This window comes from Penicillium alfredii (assembly GCF_028826965.1).
Source record: "Penicillium alfredii strain IBT 34128 chromosome Unknown utg000004l_segment0_segment0, whole genome shotgun sequence".
NCBI lineage: Eukaryota > Fungi > Ascomycota > Eurotiomycetes > Eurotiales > Aspergillaceae > Penicillium > Penicillium alfredii.
In genome coordinates this window covers 3,012,639-3,032,732 of record NW_026622701.1, presented here as the reverse complement: position 1 = coordinate 3,032,732, position 20,094 = coordinate 3,012,639, and the positions used below count along the sequence as shown (strand labels likewise).

The following is a 20,094-nucleotide window of genomic DNA, read 5'->3' as shown; positions in this document are numbered from 1 at the left end:
ATCTTGGTGTTTATTAAATCTATGTAAAAGTTCTCAATTTGGCTGGATATACGGTCTCGGGTGGATTGGTTGCCTTTATTTTGTGTGAGCTGTAGGCCGATATGGGTCTACGAAAAGTAAGTAGCGGTGAGCTCTATATCAACGATCTTCCATTGCGATGATGACCCTGGAAAAGAAAAGAAAAACAAGCCAATGGAATGCTGAATACACCCCATCTTCCTCGATTATACTCCAAACCAAACCCCATAAACGCCCATGGGTTTGAATATTCTATGCCGATCCAGCGGCAACAGAAAGTAGCCAATGCCAACGCCCCCAGAAGACCCTTCAACTCTGGACTTCTTCCCTCGAGGATGACCGCAGAAAAAGACAAAGGCAAAATCTAAATCCGCACTTTGGCCGCAATGCCCTTTCCTCGGTAAAGCACCACATCCACATAATTAAGAATCCTTACCCCAACCCTAGCCACCGCATCCAGTTCCAAGGATTGTCCCAGTGCCTTGCGTAAAGCCTCACGCCCGACCCCTCCAAGAGCTAGATCGACTGGTAGGCGTGGAGTTTGCGAGAGACCCGGTGGCACTTCAAAGGGCAGTCTGTAGTGGATCCGGCCCACGGGCTCGTCCTTTTCGTGGAAGGCGGCTGCGTCTATGGTGGTGATGAAGATGCTGGTTTTTGGGAGGGGAGAAGAGAGGATGAAATCTGCCGTGGAGGACCAGAGATAGAGCTAGAAAAAAAAACAAGACTTAGCAAGAGGATTATTGTTGGGGTAGACGTGGCTCCTGAGCAATGAGGTAGAACCAAACAGCTCTGGGACAGATAGTACCGTTGCATCTTGGATGAAATGAGAGCGCTGGCCATCTTTTTTGTCATCTTTCGGGGAACCAGGAAGTGATAATCGAGGAACTGGGATTTCAAGAGAAATTCGAGACAATGCTTCGCCTAATTCAGGGAGGGCTGGGATGGTTTCCCGGTGGCTTCGAATCGTCACCGTTGTGTTGGATCCTGAAATAGAGCATGAGAATGGATCCTCTGTTTATAATGACATATTGTATGTCGACTGACCTGACACATATGCCGAGAGCAGTGCTCTTCCAGCTTCCACGCCATGAGATCCACCGGTGTTGAGTGGACTCCATAGAAAGTCAACAGACACGTCGGTATTGTTCCCGGGCACCACAGATATATTTCGAGCGACGACATGAGCGACGGCTGTGTCGTTGTGGAGCACAAGAAGATCAACAAAAGGCACCGTCGCCGCATACGAAGTTGGATTGGTAAAATTCAGTCGAGCAAGCACAACTATTGAGGATTCAGTAGTATTGCCTAGTGCCAAAGACACAAGCCGGGGATGCAGTTGGTCAAATGTGCCGGACGGAGCTAAGACCAAGAGTCAATCAAAGAGCAGAACACTGGATTTATAACTAACAACCTAATATCACGAAAACATACTCTTGACACGGACCTGCCCTTCGGCTGGGATGCTGTGCACAGCGAAGCGACCCAAGCCTGTTAAGACCTTCGTGTCTACGGTGGCAGCGATCCGCAGCTCCACTCCTTCGCTACCAAACACCATCGCTTGAATGACTTCCGTCAACAAGTCATTGTCCGTGACCTGCAGCGGTGCATCTTTCATGGCAAACTCCACTAGAAGTGCCGACGAGCCATCATGGTCCTCCACGTGGGTCGAGTTGGCGTTTTGCCATTTGTCGAGTTTCAAGACTCCAAGGCGCTTTTCCTTATAAAAGACATCCGCAGTGGCTCGAACACGCGGGACATCGACACTGAAGTTCATCTGCTTGGGCAATCTGATCAAGACTTTGACCAAAGCGGACACTCTGGGTTGCGCTTCCGGAGTATCTGGCTCCGCAAATGGATCCGGGAGAGAGAAATGCGTGTCGGACATGGTAAAGTTTTTCACGAGATTGTCCAGGGCATGTCCCGTGACTGGAAGTGGTACCGTGACTCTGCGCAGAAGATCCACTATCCACGCCGGAGTGTTGAATAACGGTGCGTCCGCTCCGCGGACGTAGATCGTCGTCTCGCGGCCCTGGATGTAGCTTGATACCAGGAAGTCCAAAGGAGAGCCTTCTTCTCCAGGACAAGTACTGGTCAATTCTTCAGGTAGTTTTCGAATAATACCGCCAACGCTGACATTGCTCGCTTGGCCAGGTTGGATCTGAACCTCGGCTGTCTTCGCATTGGCAACCAAAATGTAGGGGTCGCCAGGCGAGCAATTTGGTACGAGGATCTCAAACCCAAGACCCGGAGCTTTAAGAGAAACAGGGGAGTCAATCCACGCCGCCAGCGACACATCGACCGCCATTCCTTCTTTCTCCGTGTCATGCACATTCAACCTGGTGACACTAATGTCAGGTAGAGCTGGAAAATCGCTTTCTGTCAGGGGTGTTAGTGCCGGATTCAAGACATTTTACCATCTGATGGTATAGACAAACCTTCGAATATTATGGTGTCTGTTAGTATTTGAGTTCCCAGGCCGATCAAGCCCGACGTGGGATGCATGATTGCCTTGCCCTTGACACTGAGGCGGCCCAGCCTCCCCTCTATCCAATCCATAGCAATCGCTTTAATTCCATGAATATCACCCGCTGTGATGTCTGTCAATAAGTCGATGTGATTATGGTGGCCATTGCGAATATCCATTTTCAGAGACGGTAGCGTCGCGTTGCCAACCGCAACATTGCCGTACTCTGGCAGGTATACCTCAACTTCCGACGGACCTGTTTCAATATCCTTGGCAAGCCAAGTGACAAACCGGCCGATATCACGAACTGGTTTGCTGTTCACGCGGCCCGAGTCAATGACGAAGTCTCCCTGGACCCTGGCGCGAACACCTTTGGGGGTTGTCGAGTCAATCGAGAGTGCCGCTGGCTTGAAAACGGCGGCTTGCTGTGTATAATCTTTCACCACGGCAGGGGTAGCAAAAGCGATGGCCAAAATCACCATGATGGCTGTCAGGAGGAGAGCGAGTGCAACCAACGTCGGCCATCGGACTCGGCTGGTCTTAGTGGAGCCTCGATCCGGCGAGGCATTTTCCGATGCAGTAGATGGTGATCGAGATCCCCTTGTTTGTGTACCATAGTTTGCCAGGTCATCATCACGACGATGAAGAAGAGGAGTAGATTCGGACGATAATTCGAAGGGTGGCGTAGGGCGACTATGACGAGATCCTCGAGATGGGTCAGGAGAAGACGATCTGGACTCCCCACCCAGCAGGGGCCGATTCGCCTCGTCAGCCATCACGACTAGTTTATGAGAAAAAGCAGATGACCACGCAGTATACTGATGGCGCAGAGGTGACCCAGCAATGACAGGAGGAAGAGATGGCCTTGATGACGATAAGCCGCTGATAACGGACGATGGACTGTGGAGATTGACACCTGAAGTGTTGGGGAGTAAGGCACCAAGGCATCCACATACCCGCTGGATTTTCTTGACTCATCCAGGTCTCTTTTCACTCTTCAATTCCCTTGCCCCCCACTTCACCTCCCCCTCACCCAATTCCTTTCACATCCCTGCCAGCCCATCATGGCTAGTGGTTTACAAGCTGCCGCCCGTCATGGCGCCCAAAGTGTAACTCAATTGGCCGGCTCCACTTCTTCCCTGCGTCGAACAATCCAGGCTAATGGTCTCCGACGATTTGCCCACCAGACACAAACCTCCCCTCCTACTTCACCCTTCGCCCCCCGTCACCTTCTTTCCATTGCGGACTTGACCCCGGCCGAGTTCGCCACCCTGGTCCGCAATGCCGCGTCGCACAAGCGCGCGATCAAGTCCGGGGCCATCCCGCAAAGCCTGCTGGGATCGTTGTCCGGCAAGACCGTGGCCATGATGTTCAACAAGCGCAGCACGCGCACCCGCGTGTCGACCGAGGCCGCCGCCGTGCAAATGGGCGGCCACCCGATGTTCCTGGGCAAGGAGGATATCCAGCTCGGCGTCAATGAGTCACTATACGACACCTCGGTGGTGATTTCGTCCATGGTGTCGTGCCTTGTCGCACGAGTTTCGAAGCACTCGGACGTAGCGGACCTGGCTAAGCACTCTTCGGTTCCGGTGATCAATGCGCTGTGTGACTCTTTCCACCCGCTGCAGATTATTGCCGACTTCTTGACCATTTACGAGGCCTTCCCGCCCAAGGCGCACCACCTTTCAAGCCTGGGACTGGAGGGACTCAAGATCGCCTGGGTGGGTGACGCAAATAACGTCCTGTTCGACCTGGCCATTGGCGCCACGAAGATGGGTGTGGATATGGTCGTGGCGACGCCCGCGGGCTACGAGATTCCGGCGGACATGCTCGAGATTATCCAGCGTGCCGGCGAAGGTGTTTCGAGGCCGGGCAAGCTCACTCAGACCAATGTCCCCGAGGAGGCTGTTAAGGGCGCCGACCTCCTGGTGACGGACACGTGGGTGTCAATGGGCCAAGAGGAGGAGAAGATCAAGCGGATGCAAGCCTTCAAGGGCTTCCAAATCACCCCAGAACTGGCCCAGCGCGGAGGTGCCAACGGGGGCTGGAAATTCATGCATTGTCTGCCCCGACATCCGGAGGAGGTGAGCGACGAGGTCTTTTACAGCCCGCGCTCGCTGGTCTTCCCCGAGGCCGAGAACCGGTTGTGGGCTGCTATCGCGGCCTTGGAGGGCTTTGTCGTTAACAAGGGGAAAATCGTGGAGTAAAAAAGAACTACAAGGAGTCTCGGGGATATATCCAATCCATTGTGTATATGATTTCAGAAACAGAAAATAATTCAAAAAGCCCAATTTCCACTCTGTCCAAAGATGAGGTGCCGTATACTACACTACTATTACACTTATGCTAGCCAATGACGACTGTGATGATTCTCCCGGCAGACTCGGCATGCCAGGGCCTTGATAAGATACGCCACCCGACGCTCGGTGGGGCCTTCGGATGCTGAAATGGCGGGGTCTTCCGATTGCAATGCGTCTATGGGGATGAGAGGGCTATGGAAAATGGTATATAATTATGCAGTATATACATGGCTGATCTTGTTAACCGTTCTCTGCTATCTTAACTTGTTTCGCAAAAAATAGAACCCTCTTTAGGGACCGGGAACTCCGACTGACAGCTATATTCAAGGAGAGTCAAGTAGAATAGCTTGCTAACAGTCTATTAAGCCAATGAGTAGAATAAGATAGTAGTGAGGAGGCGTGTTGCAGGCTGATAAACAGCGGGGAGGCGAGAGGGGATAAAGAAGACACCCCCGGTTCTCTGTGTCTTTCTTACTTATTGCACCTCAAAACACCATGGCCTCAAGCGATTCCCAAACATCTACTCTTCAAACAAGACTCAATGCCTTAATCGATGGATTTATCAATGCAAAGCCGCTCTCCAAAGCCGCAGCCAAACAAGCCCAAGAGGTCCTCCCAGCCAGCAACACACGGTCAGTCCTCAACTCAGCCCCGTTTCCTCTGGATTTGAAATCCGGAGAGGTGTACTCGGTTACATCGGTGGATAGGCGCAAGTATATCGATTTTGTATCCGACTACTTGGCTGGGATCAAAGGGCACTCGTATCCGAGCATCAGCCAAGCTGTTTCGGACTCATTACCGACGGGGCTTAGCCTTGGTCGAGTCACCACGAAGGAAGCACGGCTGGGCGAGATCCTCTGCAACAGGCTTCCGAGTATTGAACGAGTGCGGTTCTGTAACTCGGGAACCGAGGCCATTACCTTTGCGGTGGCCACAGCTTTGGCCTTTCCCAAGCGGGAAAAGGTGCCTTATACAATAGCATTATCAGGGACAATGATCGTTCTCTTTTGATTAACATCTCGACCACAGGCACTTGTCTTTGAGAATGGATATCATGGTGGCACAATCAGCTTTTCAATCGCAGGACAAGCAAACCCCCTTAACCTGCCATACGAGTTCATACTTGGCAAATACAACGATGACCAAGCTACAGCGCCATTGATCGACGACAGTATCGGAGCCATATTGGTCGAGCCAATGCAGGCCGTTGGCGGCATGAGGCCAGCATCTCAAGAGTTCCTCCAATTTCTACGCCAAATGGCCGGTCGCAGCGGTGCGGTGCTCATCTTCGACGAGGTGGTGACCTCTCGTTTCCATTTCCATGGTTTGCAAGGTGCCTGGAATGTGATTCCCGACATGACCACTTTGGGCAAATATCTCGGCGGTGGCATTCCCTTTGGTGACTTTGGTGGCTCGCGCCATATAATGGACTTGCTTGATCCCTCGGCAAGTGGGAGTCAGAGTCTCAGTCACTCGGGGACATTCAACAATAACATCTTTACTATGACGGCAGCGGTAGCGGCGGCGCCGTTGGTGACGGAGGAATCGCTGGGTCCAATAAATGCATTGGGAGACCAACTTCGCATGAGTGGAAATGAGATAGTGCAGAAAGCGGGATTTGGTCAGATGGAGTTGACTGGTTATGGTAGTACAGTTGAGTGCATTTCTATAGGAATGAGGGATCGATGCTACGAGATGCATTTTACTTCTATCTCCTGAGCCGGGGTATTATGACCGGACGCCGGGGGTTTATCTCGTTGAACCTCTAACACACCGATGCGTTGATCAACCAACTTCTTCAGCAGATCCAAGGGTTTGTGCACGAGTACAGTCGAATTCTATAGCAATCGATAGAGCAGAACGAGCAAGACCTCTGTTGCGATGCGAAGATTCTATGATATAGTAGCAGGCAATATCCGATGCGTCACTAGTGAAGGAACGACAACAAAAAAAAACAATTCAAATTACAGTGGGGAAGACGATTTGCATCCGAAAGCCATGCAGATCCCGCGATCGAGTTTCCGGGAGCAGATCCACTTGAGACAGTCGGGATATCCGCAGAACTCGGAAGACTCCCCACACTTTCTCTCTCCACACTCCGACTGTCTGACGATCGATCGGATCCGTCATTCTTGCAGCGGGGAGAACCCGGTAAGCCTCTGCATACTTATAGTGCGCTGGACAGACTATCTTTCTCTCTTGACATTCTCTACAATTCTGCCTTGCGGTACATACTGGCCGACAAACAGCATAGATTACACCCGACAGAACCGGAATCTCTCCTCTGGCAGCATGGGCTTCGACGACAAACGAGTCGCCATTGTTGGCGGCGGCCTGGGCGGCATGTCTTTCTTGAATGCTGCCCTCTACGCCGGACTAAAGAAGGTGCAACTGTACGAGCAGGCGCCGCAGTTCGCCGAGGTCGGCGCCGGGGTGAACATCACCTCGAACGCCAATCGAGTGCTAGATGCCTTTGGGCTGAAAGAAAGCATGACACGTCGGTCTTCACGCAAGCTGCCCTGCTACATGGAGTACCACAGCTACCGCACGGGAGAATATCTGGGGCATATCGACGAGTTCTCACAGCCATCCGCACGGCTCTTGCACCGCGCCCATCTCCTGGAATCGCTCAAGGAGCGCGTGCCGCAATCGAGCCTGAACCTGGGGAAGCGATTAGCATCGATTGACCGGAACAACGGCACCGACACAGCACCCTACACATTGCACTTTGAGGATGGCAGCTCTGCCGAGGCCGATATCGTGATCGGCTGCGACGGGATCAAGTCGAATGTCCGCGACAGTATGGATTTATCCGATACACCCAATTACTCGGGCCAGGTGGTGTACCGTGGGTTTGTTGATTATAAAAACCTGCCGCCGGATACGGCGCAGTTGCTGCGCAGGACGGTTAATTTCCGAGGCCCCAAGCGCCATGTCTTGATCTTGCCCATTGGCAACAAGGAGACGGACACCGACCGTGCAGCAATTATTGGATTTATGTCGGAGCCGCTGGAGGCCTGGGACTCGGAGAGTTGGATGTCGCGCTCGGATATCTACAGCCTGCAGGAACATGTCCGCGACTGGTGCCCGCAGGTCCAGGATATCATCGCCGGGCTGCGCAAGAGCTCGCCGGATGGCCGCATGCTCAAGCAGGCGCTGTATGTGCGTGACCCGCTCGACAAGTGGTATGAGATGAAAGAGGGCCAGAAAGGTGCAGGGATTATTCTTCTGGGTGACTCGGCGCATTCGACGCTTCCACACCAAGGTAAGTGTTTTGAGATTATGTTTTCTCATGTGCTAGCCACGCCTACTGACTCGTATCTTCCAGGCCAAGGAACATGCATGGCTATTGAATCTGGTATCGCTCTTGCAACCATCCTCAAGCACTGGAAGTCCGACGACTTGGAGGCCGCTTTCCGCTTCTATCAAGACCTGCGCAAGCCCCGAACCGACCGGGTCACACAGACGAGTTCTGAAGCGGGCAGGCTGGCCAGCTCAGATACACCGGATCAACTGACGAATAACTTCAATCCCCAGGCGCTGATGGAGCGGATGAAGTGGATTATGGAGTATAATGTGCTGGATGATCTACGGGCCAAAGGTGCGGAGTTCTTGGATTTCCAGGGTTCGCGATTGTGATAATGGATGTTTGTCAAACGACTGTATATATTTGTATATGATTTCCAAATTTACAAAGAGAATTCGAGTCAAAAATGGTGGCAGACGAGTCTCGGGCTGAGCCGGATGTTGTTGGGAGTTGTATAAGTACATTCATCAGACCAATAGACGCGAGCCCAATCTTTAGGGGTAAAATGTTGATATGTTCTTGCCTAATGAGGTCCTTTTGCTGCAGTTGTATCATCCAAAGCAGGTCGATCAAGCTGCCTCCATTTTCGAAGCTCCATCTCATTCAGAAGCCGTCGAATTGATATCGTTTTGACTGTATAATCGACATCAGCGAGCAGGTCTTGGTGGCGTACGTGAGGGTCAGTAGTAGCTCTCTTATATATTCGATCGCGATCATCTTCATCAAGTTTGCGAGGTGCTCCGGAGCGATATTTTGAATGATTATTGACCCTTTCGCTCTCTTTATTGATCGTATATCTGATAGTCGATAATGGGATTGAAGGGTAGGCCTTATGAATCTGCCTATAGCTCCATTTGGCAGTTGAATAAAGCTCGCAAATACGAGCGCGAAGGATTGGGTCGAGTTCTTTACCGCGAGGCATTGGTAAGGCGAGTATGCAGCGAACTGGCAAAGCAGTATATCTTATATTAATATTATATCTATTCTATATCAGTATGATGTTCAGGGGTTAAACGCGTCGATATAGCGCGTATATACTAGCGTGTCGACTCGCGTGAGGTAGGCAGCTATATTAATAGGCAAGCGGTCAAGAAAATGCGGTGAAAAATATTAGGTAGGTCGACTGTGGGGGTGGGCAAATACTTTTGATCAGCCACTGTAGATATATAAGACCTTAGGGTTCCCCTTAACAAAATGGGTTATTCTTCTTATTATCTTCCCTCCTCCTACTTCCAGTCTCTTTATTTAAACCACCTGTACAATGCGTGGCCTTACACTTTTTCTTGCACTTGTTGCACTTGCTCCTTCCTTTACAGTGGCTAATTGGACACTTACTTGGTATAGCGATCATGATTGTACCAAGCCCCTTGGCCATATTGAACATGGGGATGATGATCAATTGGACGGATCTTTTGACTCTAATGTCCATTCCCTTATCCCCACCTTTGGCTCGAGGAGGACATTCATTTTTGGATTCTCTAATGAGCTAGAACCCCAAGAGAGTTCTGGAAAATGCTTATCTTTTCCAAATGGCATGGAACACTGGGCATATCGAGTTACTTTTGGTGGATACTAGCGGTAGGCCTATTTCTCAGCCTTTTTACTTTCTACAGATTTCTTATTTAACCTATTAGGCCTGTCTTCTAGTATACTATTCTAGATGTAAAGAATTTCCGGGTTTCCCTATACCATAAGAACCTAAGGAGAACTACTGCTATTTGTCTATTTGTCTATTTGTCTATTTATTTATTTAGTAGTCTCTGTTTTTGATTAAGACTCTGTCTTCTGATAAACAAGTCTTGCTTAACAATTGCTCTCTCTTTAACGTTATTTCTGTACCTAATCAACAGCCTAAAATTCCTAAGAGGTAGCTCTCTTTAACTCGAGAGCTTCTTAGAGAAAGAAAGGAAAATCGACTCCTAGAGAGGTAGAATGATCGTACTCCGGCTGTTAAAAGCTAAGGCTCTAAGAGACTAATCGTCTCGGTTTTTAAGAGTATACCTAAGCGGGTAGATTAATATGGGGAATAAAAAATGGGGAATAAAAAATGGGGAATAAAAAATGGGGAATAAAAAATGGGGAATAAAAAATGGGGAATAAAAAATAGGTGGGAAATAGTGAGGGGGGGAGGGGAGAGTCTTACAGGGAGGGATATCAACTCGATATCTATTTATATCACCCACCGGGAACCCAGAGCCGAGTCGACAACTTAGCGACAGACGTACATCTTTAATTGCGTTCGGCTGATTGAAGCTATCAACAGGTTCATTGGGCTACAACTGTTGTAGACATAAGGCAAAAACGAATGTACTCTCCTTTGAATTTTGCTCTTTTCACAATAAGTAGACTGCTGTTCGCTTCCAACCTCGACTGACAAGTCCATCCTTCTATCACTCAGAGCCGTTACGTATTTCCAAAGTCCCTGGGTTGTGTGCTACTATTCTGCCATCTTTGTTATTGAATAGTATCTGCATGCGAGCGTCGTCAGTATGACTTTGAAAATACTGAGTTCAATACTTGGTAGCCTTACCTTTGGAGGATGCTTTACGGATTTTTCGGCAGCTAGATCTTCATCTACAATGATCTCTTCGACCTTGATTAAAAAGAAATGATAAGCGTAAAATAACGTATATGACTGTCTGCAACTCGGAGACCGACGGGATCATGGGGGTTAACAAACCTTGCCCTCGTGCGATCCTCCACGTATTCTGGTAAACACGTAATCCCCTTTATGAATAGGGTTGCCATGTTTGTCGCGTATATCATCAGCTTGCATCTCCTAAAGACAAAGACTCGTTGTTTTCCACTGAGGAGGCTAATATAAGAAGACAAAACCCGTAGTTGTATTTCAATGGCATTAAGTCGGGCTAATACATCAGACTGACGTATTCACTAGGGTATGGACCTCCTAGCAAGCCACGTATTTTTGAATGCTAAAAATTCCAGTTTACATGGAATCCACGTAATACAGATTGGTTTCTGAGATGCGTCTTGATCCAAGGCCTTAAACGCCCGGGAGCAGAGCGTTGTATCTTAGGTCTCGAGAAGTTGGAAATTCATCCACAACATTTGTTTCTGCTAAAGGGCCGTGACCCAACTTGATTTCATATGATATGCACATACGAGAATAGTTCTTTGTTGGACTTGAGCATATTCTGTTCCGCTTTTGTATTAGGGATAACATTTAAACCCTATGTTCAACTTGCACGCCTGATCACGGATTCGGGAGCCAGCACAGTGTTGAACTCATCGGCGCCTAGCCACCTGTAAAGCCAGTTCACTGGAGTATCCCCGCCGTGAAATTTCTTCCAAGAGCACTTTATCTTGATCTTCGTCAAATATAAATCACAAAATCCCGAATAGCACTATCGCCGCCATGAATGCGACACCGGCATTACCTCGGCACCAATTGGCTGCAACATAGTAGCCAAGTTATTCTATCAAGGCGTGTGACGCGATAAATGACGCAATCAATATGTCTTGTAAGGTGGTGAATGGCTCAGGTTCGAGCCTCATGCGCGAGGATACAAATAGCTCGCGGAAACCCTACAAATTACTCATGGAAGTCTGATCATATACATCTATTAGACGCCTTCATCCCTTATGAATACCTTCAGAGTAAGCGGAAACATACTACCATTATGTTATCCTAGACTTATAACTTGACTCTAGAACACTGCGAGTTGCGTCTCCGACTTTGATAAGGGTATCGCCAACGAGGGTGCAAATGGCATCACTAAGAATGCTGCGAAGGGCTCCAACGTGAGGCATGACCGCTTAGGAAGCACCGCAAAGCAAGCCGCTACCATTGAGAAAGATGAGAGCGTGGACGTTTTAATCATCGGGGCAGGACCTGCAGGGCTCATGGCAGCATGTTGGGCAGCTCAGTACGATATGTCGACACGTATCATTGATCGAAAAAGGGGTCCAACGAAGACAGGCCATGCCGATGGGCTACAAAGCCGAACCTTAGAAATACTAGAGAGCTTCGGCATTGTCGATTCCATCTTAAAGCAGGGTGTTCACGATGCCGACACATGCCACTGGGTAAATAATAGGCACAATCCAGACTTGGGTTCGTAACTGACTTGCTAGGCAACCAAAAACAACGAAGGGTTTATCGAGCGACAGAAAATATGTGGCTCAGACCCTGGGGGAGCTTCAAGATTTGGGCGAATGTTGCTAAACCAAGGCGCTATCGAGCGAGTGCTCAATGATTAACCTGATCAGCAAAGGGATCGTGCTTGTGGAATGGAATAAAGAGGCTGAATCCTTACTTATCTCGGCAGCTCCGGATGACAATACGCAGTTATCACCAATTACTGTTGGAGTGAAAGGTGCCGAAGAATATGGTATGAAGTCTCTCCTTGGTCATTAATTGTGAGTGTTCTGGTGGGCTAACAATGAATTTCAATCTAACAGAAAGAATACACGCACGGTACCTCGTTGCTTGTGATGGCGCGCATAGCTGGACCAGAGACAAACTGAACATCCTGGCCGACACAATATCGGAAGACTCAACCTGGGGTGTGTTGGACATAATCCCAATCACTGACTTTCGTATGCTATACCTTCCCGTTCAGGCGACTGAAACTGACCGGAATTTAGCTGATATCCGGCGATCCTGCTCGATCAACTCTCAGCCTCACGGAAGCATCATGACAGTACCGAGAGAAAATCGACTCGTTCGGTTTTATATCCATCTCCGCGAGCTTGAAGAAACTGCCATGCAGCATCCCGGCTGCTCTCCCCAGGCTATGGTCGAAATTGCCAAGGCGATCATGAAACCGTATGACTTGACATATAAACATTGTGACTGGTGGTCTACTTACCCAGTAAGACAGCGCATGATATTACAAGAACTCTATGCTAATTATGATATCAAAGATCAGCCGACGCCTGGTCAGACATTACAGACCTCAAGAGTGGTAAGGAGCAATCTTAATTCCATGCACACCGACGGCTTATATATATATATATGGTTTAGCGTGTTTCTCGCCGGAGATGCGGCCCACACACATTCGCCGAAGGGAGGCCAGGGTATGAACGTATCGATCCAAGACACCTACAACCTGATATGGAAATTGGCTGCGGTCGTTACCAATGGTGCTGACGCCATGATCTTGGCAACGTACGATAGTGAACGGCGTCCGGTTGCTAAGACACTGATGGATCTAGACTCCCGTCTTGTACAAGCGTACGAGATGGAGGAGAAAGATACCTCGAGTGGAATCTACGAGATTCGAAACCGGTATGCTGGGTTCATGGCTGGTGTCGATGTCACCTATTCCGATAGCATTTTGGTGACTGGAAAGGAGACTGTCGACCCAAACCTTGCGCGCAATATCAAGCTTGGCGCACGGTTACCGTCATTTCTTGTTGTTTTTCACTGTGATGGAGCCCCTGTACAACTGGCTCAGAGGCTTGTGAGTGATGGGGCGTGGAGACTACTGGTTTTTCCGGGTGATCTACGTCAACCAGAGACGATGCACGGTTTGACTCGTTTCGCGGAAACCTTCCGCAATCGCTCTCATCTCGGTCACTTACAGAAGATTCAGTCTCGGGGGTGGCGCTGCCCGACTATTGAATCTGCTGGATCTTCCGGAGCCTTTCCACCCGTATGATGACTTCCTGGGATGGGACTACTGGAAGGTGTTTGCCGATGATCGGGATCAAGCATACACAGGATACGGTATTGACAAGCAAGACCCAGGGTGTCTAGTACTCTGTCGACCGGATCAGCATGTGGCATGGGTAGGAAGCATGGAGGATGTGGCTGGTTTGGATAATTATTTCTCGATCTTCGTTGGGTCATCGCGGTAAAAGAAGTAGCATGAAAATGAGACTTTCCTGTGGACATCATTACCTCGTAAGACCAGAACTTGATGCCGAATTTGCTCCCTGCTGGATAGACATTAGGACGCGCCTTGAAAGCTTCAACGGATTCCGCACGGACGGTTGTCCATATAATTAGCTGGCCCGGACCAGACAAGCACGCTGTGCCTTGTTAGCAACGAACTATTTTTTACATATCCGATGATGACGTTTACTGGGGATGGGCAGCTCAGTATATTGTTCGCTCCAAGAAGGTTTTGGCTCATTAACTCAAGCTGCGTGTTTGATTGTCGCAATTCGCGTATATAAAGATCATGTTTTTGAGATACCACAACTCTTCCTTGAGCATATTGACCTCGGCCAAGAGCATTTGCCGCCTGGCCGTTTTGTCGTTCAGGATGCTTTGTATTTTTGCATTCTTCTTCTTTTCCGTTCGAGGTGACTAGCTCTGTCTGGGCTGACACCGTCGCTTGGACGATGGGCGAGGCTTTCAGAGGGGCTACAAGGGGAATATGTCGTTATGGCCTTGGTCAACCTCCATGCTAGTTCTTGTTCTTTGCTCGCGCAATATCTTCATGAAGGCATCTTTATCACTCTGGGATCAATTGACTGGACTGAGCCAGAGTGGATTCGGATCGGGAAGAACGGGCGTACGAACGGGCGTCTGGGTTCAGGAAGTTGGCATTCGAGTTGCCAATCAGCAGCGCCATTGGGATTCGAAGTTGGTGGTTTATACAACTTGATTGGTCAAAGTATATTTATTTACCGGTTCTGCGATATTACAGAAGAAATTACTGGGGGAGCAGCTCACGACAGGAGCCAGAAAGAATAAGTTATCTATACTGTACGAACGCAGAGCAAGGTTAACAAGCAAAGGTGAAATAACCGGATTGCGAAACCGATTGGGGATGATATAAACATTTCGATATCGGAATCGCTGCTCTCAGATGGCAGCTTTTGAACTATGGATATGATTAGCAGAGACTCCTGCACTTTTCTCAGCGGGCGATCGCTCGCTCCAATCAAACTATCCATATGTATGTACCGTGGGATCGACTTGGGGATCTTTGAATCCAACAATGGAAAGCGAATGACGTCCAAGCAGGAAGAACAAATATGGCAGCCTCCATAGATCGACCCCAAACGCCAAAGCAACCCATTAGGTCCAAATCAAAAGCCATGGGACTCGGTTATAGTGGGTGCATGCCCAAATCCAATGTATCCCCAAACTTACGTTTACAATAGAATCCATCGTCAAGCTGGACCAGCGACCCAGCCCAGGTGAGTGCCAATACCACCTGGTATGGTCGTGCGGGTTGTGGCGTCATGCTGAGAGGAATGTTTGGTTCGAGAGACTCTCGACCGATCGTGTGCAGCACTCACACCTTTCTATTCGAATCTCAAGCCCAATACTACCTCTGGGGGACGCTTAGCCATGTCGTCCACATAACCGAACCCACGACAGTACCGGGGATCATGGATGCGATTCGGAAAAGGGGAACGCAAGACCTCAACACGCAAATCGTCGAGCTAATCAAGAATAGAGGCAACGACGGGCTCCTTTCTTATAATAAGATGATAGTCACACAATAGCTGACCTCTTTGCCCCGCTGAACCGTGGCCTTACATCATGATGAGTTTGTAATCTCCAGGATCTTGCCAAAGCCTGGTTCGATCGATTCGAGCGTTAGCTAACCTTTGAAACCCTCTTAAGCAAGAAACCCATGGATCTTGGAACAAACGCAAAGTCGCAATATCACCTTGCGATCAATATGATGTCAAAATTCATTCCACCTTTCTGTCAAACCTCGCTAGAGTTACCTGCAGCACCAGTAGGGTCGGAGGCGGCCTGGCTGAGATTTAAAAAGCCAAATTTCCCATCGACAATGCCATCTAATTATTAAAAGAAATACTATTAAAATTTTCTTCCTGAACGTCACTGCAAAAGATGTCTGCGCAAGATCATAACGAGAACTTTAAGCTGGAGAATGTCTTCAGCGTCAGGAATAGAGGTAGGGGACATTTGGCTTAAAAAGGCTCTTTGAACAGTGCTAATGAATTATAGTTGCTCTTGTCACCGGCGGCGGTTCCGGGATTGGCTTAATGGCAACCCAAGCACTCGCTGTGAATGGTGCAAAGTCTACATTACCGGTCGCACCGGCGAGAAACTTGGCCGTGTTGCGGAGCTGTATTCCAAAGACATCCCGGGACAGATTATTCCCATTGCTGCCGATGTCACCTCAAAACAGTCTATCCAGCGATTAGTGGATGAAATCTCGGCCAAGGAGAGCAAATTGCACATCTTGGTCAACAACGCTGGTATCAGCTCTTCGACTCGGAACACAGAGCTGGAAGATCCCAAGCAGCTCCAACAAGAGCTATTCAAGAACGAAGACTCCATTGAAGAATGGGAAGAAGTAATGCGGACAAATGTGACGCAACTGTTCTTCACAACGACCGCGTTTCTTCCATTGCTTAACAAGGGCACTGTCGAGGAGCACGGTTGGTCCAGCACGGTCGTGAATATCTCCTCGATTTCTGGTCTTGTCAAGTCCTCTCAGCATCATTTCGCGTATAACTCGAGCAAAGCGGCCGCTGTGCATCTAACTAAAATGCTTGCGCACGAGGTGGTCACATCCAATCTCAAGATTCGTGTCAATAATATTGCCCCGGGTGTCTTTCCATCGGAAATGACCACCGAGGGTAGCGATGAAAAACAGAAGAGCAATATCCCCAAGGAGAAGTTTGAGGGCAAAGTTCCAGCTGGACGCCCAGGCAAAGACGAAGATATGGCCGGGGCCATTCTCTTTACTACATCGAACCAGTACCTCAATGGGCAGACTATTGTGGTTGATGGTGGATATTTGCTGGCAACTGGCTCTGTCTAGATAGTCCCTATACAATTTCATGGGAGTATCGTGTCTTGACCACGCCTATGCTTGAGAGCTGTTCATCGGTTTTTTTTGTTCCAAATCTCCAAATTCTCATACTCCCAACGGCACTTTTCTTAACCCGCCTACGGATTAAGAGGTCTGACCTACGGTCTATCTATGGGCTAACCCGTGGGTTGACTTATATAGGTTGTCCGCGGGTCTGTCTAGGTCTACTAACAAAGATCGAATTCTAAATTCTAGATTATCTTTTAATTTATCTCTAACGGCTACTAAAGTGATCTTATCAATCTTATCAGTTATAGAAAGGGTATTTTATAGATAATTAGGCTAGAATCTAGATTAGTAGCAGAATAAAGATAATAATTATAAATTGCGATAAAAATATATCTTAGTAAGGTTATAATACAAACTTCTATCTTAATACTCTTAAAAGGGTCTTTTGCTAGTCTATAAACTAAGTTTAATATTCTAGTAAAATATTATAAGAATCTATATAGTTGATATTTTATAAGAGTAGTTCGAAAATTATAGAATTTAGGTAATAAACTAGCCTCTTTATTTGTTTAACCTTAACTCTATTAAACTAGTATAATAGTTTTTAAAGCGTAAAATCCTTTAATTATATCCTTAGCTAGATAATAGTAGATCTAAATTAGATTTGGAGTTATTAAAAAAAAAGGCTATATACAACATTTAGGATCAGCTTGATTAAAACGCTATTAATAGTCTAATTCAGTCTATATCGCGTAGGCTTACTACTATACGCGTGGCGAAGGTTTGATATACTGGATATTAATCCCTTTTTTTAGTATATTTTAATATGAAGTTCTCATATTTAATATCAGGGGAGTTATTTAGTTTTAATATAGTGGGGTAAATCTGAATTATAGAGTATACCTAGTATATTAGGGTGAATCACCTGATTTGTCAGTTCGACAAAGTGTTGAAAAGAGTGCTATTTAACCTTACTAATTGAGAACCATCATGGAAGCCTTGAAACAAATGAGATCGGTTAAGCAATCTATACACTCACTTCCGCCAAAGCGGTCATTTTCGTCAATTCATAGGTCCTCAGATTGTAGTTGTATAGTTGTAAATCCACGATCAAGCAAACCTGCGCGAATTCGTGCTCCACTTTCACATGCACGTGCAGCACCTCCGCATTTTCCCTTTGGCGCTGGTCGACTTTCGCCTTCTTCAACCTGACGGAGAGTATCCACGATGGAGGTAAGTGCTATTGGATCTCAAGTGCAAAAGGACCATCGCTCTGATCGACCAGGCCAATACATCCTCGAGCTCTCGATCCCGCCGCTCCTATCCATCTCTGCACCCAGTCTCGCTCGCTCCTCTGACCCCGCGATTCCCCATCGACGATGACCCAGAACCAGTAGACTACTTCAGCCCGCGCGGCGATGGCGAAGTATCCGGAAACGGCACCAGAACCCCACCGAGAATGTCATATTTCTCCAGCGTCTCGGTGCCCAGCACGCCGCCGATTCTCTCGCACTCGCGCAGCGCGTCCCGCACTCGACACTCGCGGAGCAAGAGCTCCAGCCGGGCCGGACCCCTGAGTGACACCAATCTGCACAGCCGGGACCTTTCGCACCCGCTACACCATCATCACCACCAACAAGCTAGCCATAAGAAACAATCTAGCGCGACGCATATTCGGCGCCGCTTTGCGGAACCTGGAAACACCCATGCTTCCTCCAAGTCCGACACTGAATGGATGCTCCGCGCTGGAATTGCCCTGGCATCGTCGACGCGCGAGGAAAAGGGCCAGAGCTGGCTATCCAAGCGCGAGAGCTCGACGAGCTTGGTCTCCTTCAACGAAACTCCTCCGGCATCCCATCCCAACCGCCACCATCACCGCACCAAATCCGGTGCTTCGTCGCGCAAGTCTCACTCGGGTGCGTCCACCCCCGGCGCTGTATCCCGCCGGAGCTCACGCCCCCGCGGCACAAGCAGGCGTGGTAGTCGAGCCGGGCTGACTATGACGACCATCCCGCCCGCATCGGCCATTTCCGCCTCAGAGGAAGAAGCTGGGAAGGATCCCAGTCCTGGGGCTGGGACTACGAGTCCCGAAGTCCGCGGCCGGAGTACCGCATTCGTACCAGACTTCGTCGACGAACAGATCCGCGCGGAGATGGCCTCGCTGCAGCAGCGGGAGCGGGGATTCTCCGACGACCAGTCGGAGTACTGGGACAGGGATGGGGATGGGGAAGAAGACGGCGGTTCAGACTCAGAATATGACTCGTTCTCCGACGACAGCCGCGACGACTTCGACGAGGCCGATCTGCAGCGCTTGACGCGCGAGCGCGGGTTCGGGCTGGGGAGTTGGATCGACCGGCTGGTCGAGTGGACACTATTTGGAGTCGAGGAGTTACCGGCTCCCGCTACTTCTACCGCTGCTGCGTCTGCTATTACAGCCGCAGGCGGCCCTGCTCAGATCGGTACGGCGGCTACTACCACGACGGTTACATTCGAGGAACCCGTTCTCCGCCCCGAGTGGGACTCCCAGCCCCATGAGACCCTGTCTTTGGTGTCTGCGGAGGATGACCATCCCGATGACCATTCGCACACGGATGCTGAGTCGGCTGGCTCGGTGGAGAAACCGGGTGTGCAGGGCGGCTGGGAGGATGCTGGGTGGTTGTTCCGGGTGATGAAGCGCACGCTGATTTGATTTAATTTGATGGCTACGATTGGGACAAAAAGCATATCATTTCTCATTGGGATTTATCCATGGATGTACATAGTTTTCTGTTTTCGTTGTTTTTCTGCTCGTTGGCATTCCCCTCCCTACTCCTGTTCCCGGGTATCATTGGGAATGGCCACTCCCTACCAGAGGATATAATACATTTCTCGGGATTTACAACCCAGTGAAACGTTTCAACGAAATCTGGAGTAATCGAATATCTATTTCAATTCCTATGCAAACCGTGCCCAGGCTAGTTCCCTTTCCTATCAGTCGGTCATGATAATCGATTGTGGGAGCTGGCACTGAGTGATAGCAAGTGACTCTGCCGTAGCGTGGAGTTCTAATCAAAGGAGAGATCACCTCCTGGCAAGCAGACAACCAAAGGCACAGCTGAAGATGCTCGGCGATGGTAAACTAATGGAAGGGGCTCGGAATCCAAGCCACACGAGAAAGAAAGAAATCGAGAAGAAAGAAGGGATAAGGAAAAAGATAGGAAAAGTAGTCATGTTGAAAAAGAGACAAAGGGGGCAAAAAGAAAGCAAAGGAAAAAAAGGCAGAGATGTACACAGCTCCAAAGC

At 49.0% G+C, this 20,094-nt stretch overlaps 7 protein-coding genes across 7 annotated transcripts; 6 read left to right on the top strand and 1 right to left on the bottom strand.

The window, feature by feature from the left end:
* Positions 1-382: 382 nt before the first annotated feature.
* NUU61_002789 (uncharacterized protein) lies at positions 383-3,258 on the bottom strand (the record flags this gene model as incomplete). Its single annotated transcript, XM_056653371.1, has 5 exons — positions 383-724; positions 824-1,002; positions 1,063-1,377; positions 1,450-2,394; positions 2,454-3,258. The coding sequence occupies 5 exons, from the start codon at positions 3,256-3,258 to the stop codon at positions 383-385; spliced, it is 2,586 nt and encodes an 861-aa protein (XP_056514438.1).
* Positions 3,259-3,546: 288 nt separating this feature from the next.
* argB (ornithine carbamoyltransferase) lies at positions 3,547-4,689 on the top strand (the record flags this gene model as incomplete). The annotated part of the gene is made up of 1 exon (XM_056653370.1): positions 3,547-4,689. The coding sequence occupies one exon, from the start codon at positions 3,547-3,549 to the stop codon at positions 4,687-4,689; it is 1,143 nt and encodes a 380-aa protein (XP_056514437.1).
* A 588-nt stretch (positions 4,690-5,277) lies between these two features.
* Positions 5,278-8,421, top strand: NUU61_002787 (uncharacterized protein; the record flags this gene model as incomplete). The annotated part of the gene is made up of 4 exons (XM_056653369.1): positions 5,278-5,745; positions 5,812-6,427; positions 6,956-8,047; positions 8,111-8,421. 4 exons carry the CDS (start codon positions 5,278-5,280, stop codon positions 8,419-8,421), a joined length of 2,487 nt encoding a protein of 828 aa, XP_056514436.1.
* A 3,271-nt stretch (positions 8,422-11,692) lies between these two features.
* Positions 11,693-12,310, top strand: NUU61_002786 (uncharacterized protein; the record flags this gene model as incomplete). The annotated part of the gene is made up of 3 exons (XM_056653368.1): positions 11,693-11,707; positions 11,762-12,136; positions 12,185-12,310. 3 exons carry the CDS (start codon positions 11,693-11,695, stop codon positions 12,308-12,310), a joined length of 516 nt encoding a protein of 171 aa, XP_056514435.1.
* A 182-nt stretch (positions 12,311-12,492) lies between these two features.
* Positions 12,493-13,912, top strand: NUU61_002785 (uncharacterized protein; the record flags this gene model as incomplete). The annotated part of the gene is made up of 2 exons (XM_056653367.1): positions 12,493-13,529; positions 13,648-13,912. The coding sequence occupies 2 exons, from the start codon at positions 12,493-12,495 to the stop codon at positions 13,910-13,912; spliced, it is 1,302 nt and encodes a 433-aa protein (XP_056514434.1).
* A 1,960-nt stretch (positions 13,913-15,872) lies between these two features.
* On the top strand, positions 15,873-16,812 carry NUU61_002784 (SDR family NAD(P)-dependent oxidoreductase; the record flags this gene model as incomplete). The annotated part of the gene is made up of 3 exons (XM_056653366.1): positions 15,873-15,936; positions 15,990-16,010; positions 16,064-16,812. 3 exons carry the CDS (start codon positions 15,873-15,875, stop codon positions 16,810-16,812), a joined length of 834 nt encoding a protein of 277 aa, XP_056514433.1.
* A 1,227-nt stretch (positions 16,813-18,039) lies between these two features.
* NUU61_002783 (DUF3984 domain-containing protein) lies at positions 18,040-19,501 on the top strand (the record flags this gene model as incomplete). The annotated part of the gene is made up of 2 exons (XM_056653365.1): positions 18,040-18,045; positions 18,098-19,501. 2 exons carry the CDS (start codon positions 18,040-18,042, stop codon positions 19,499-19,501), a joined length of 1,410 nt encoding a protein of 469 aa, XP_056514432.1.
* Between the last annotated feature and the right edge of the window lie 593 nt (positions 19,502-20,094).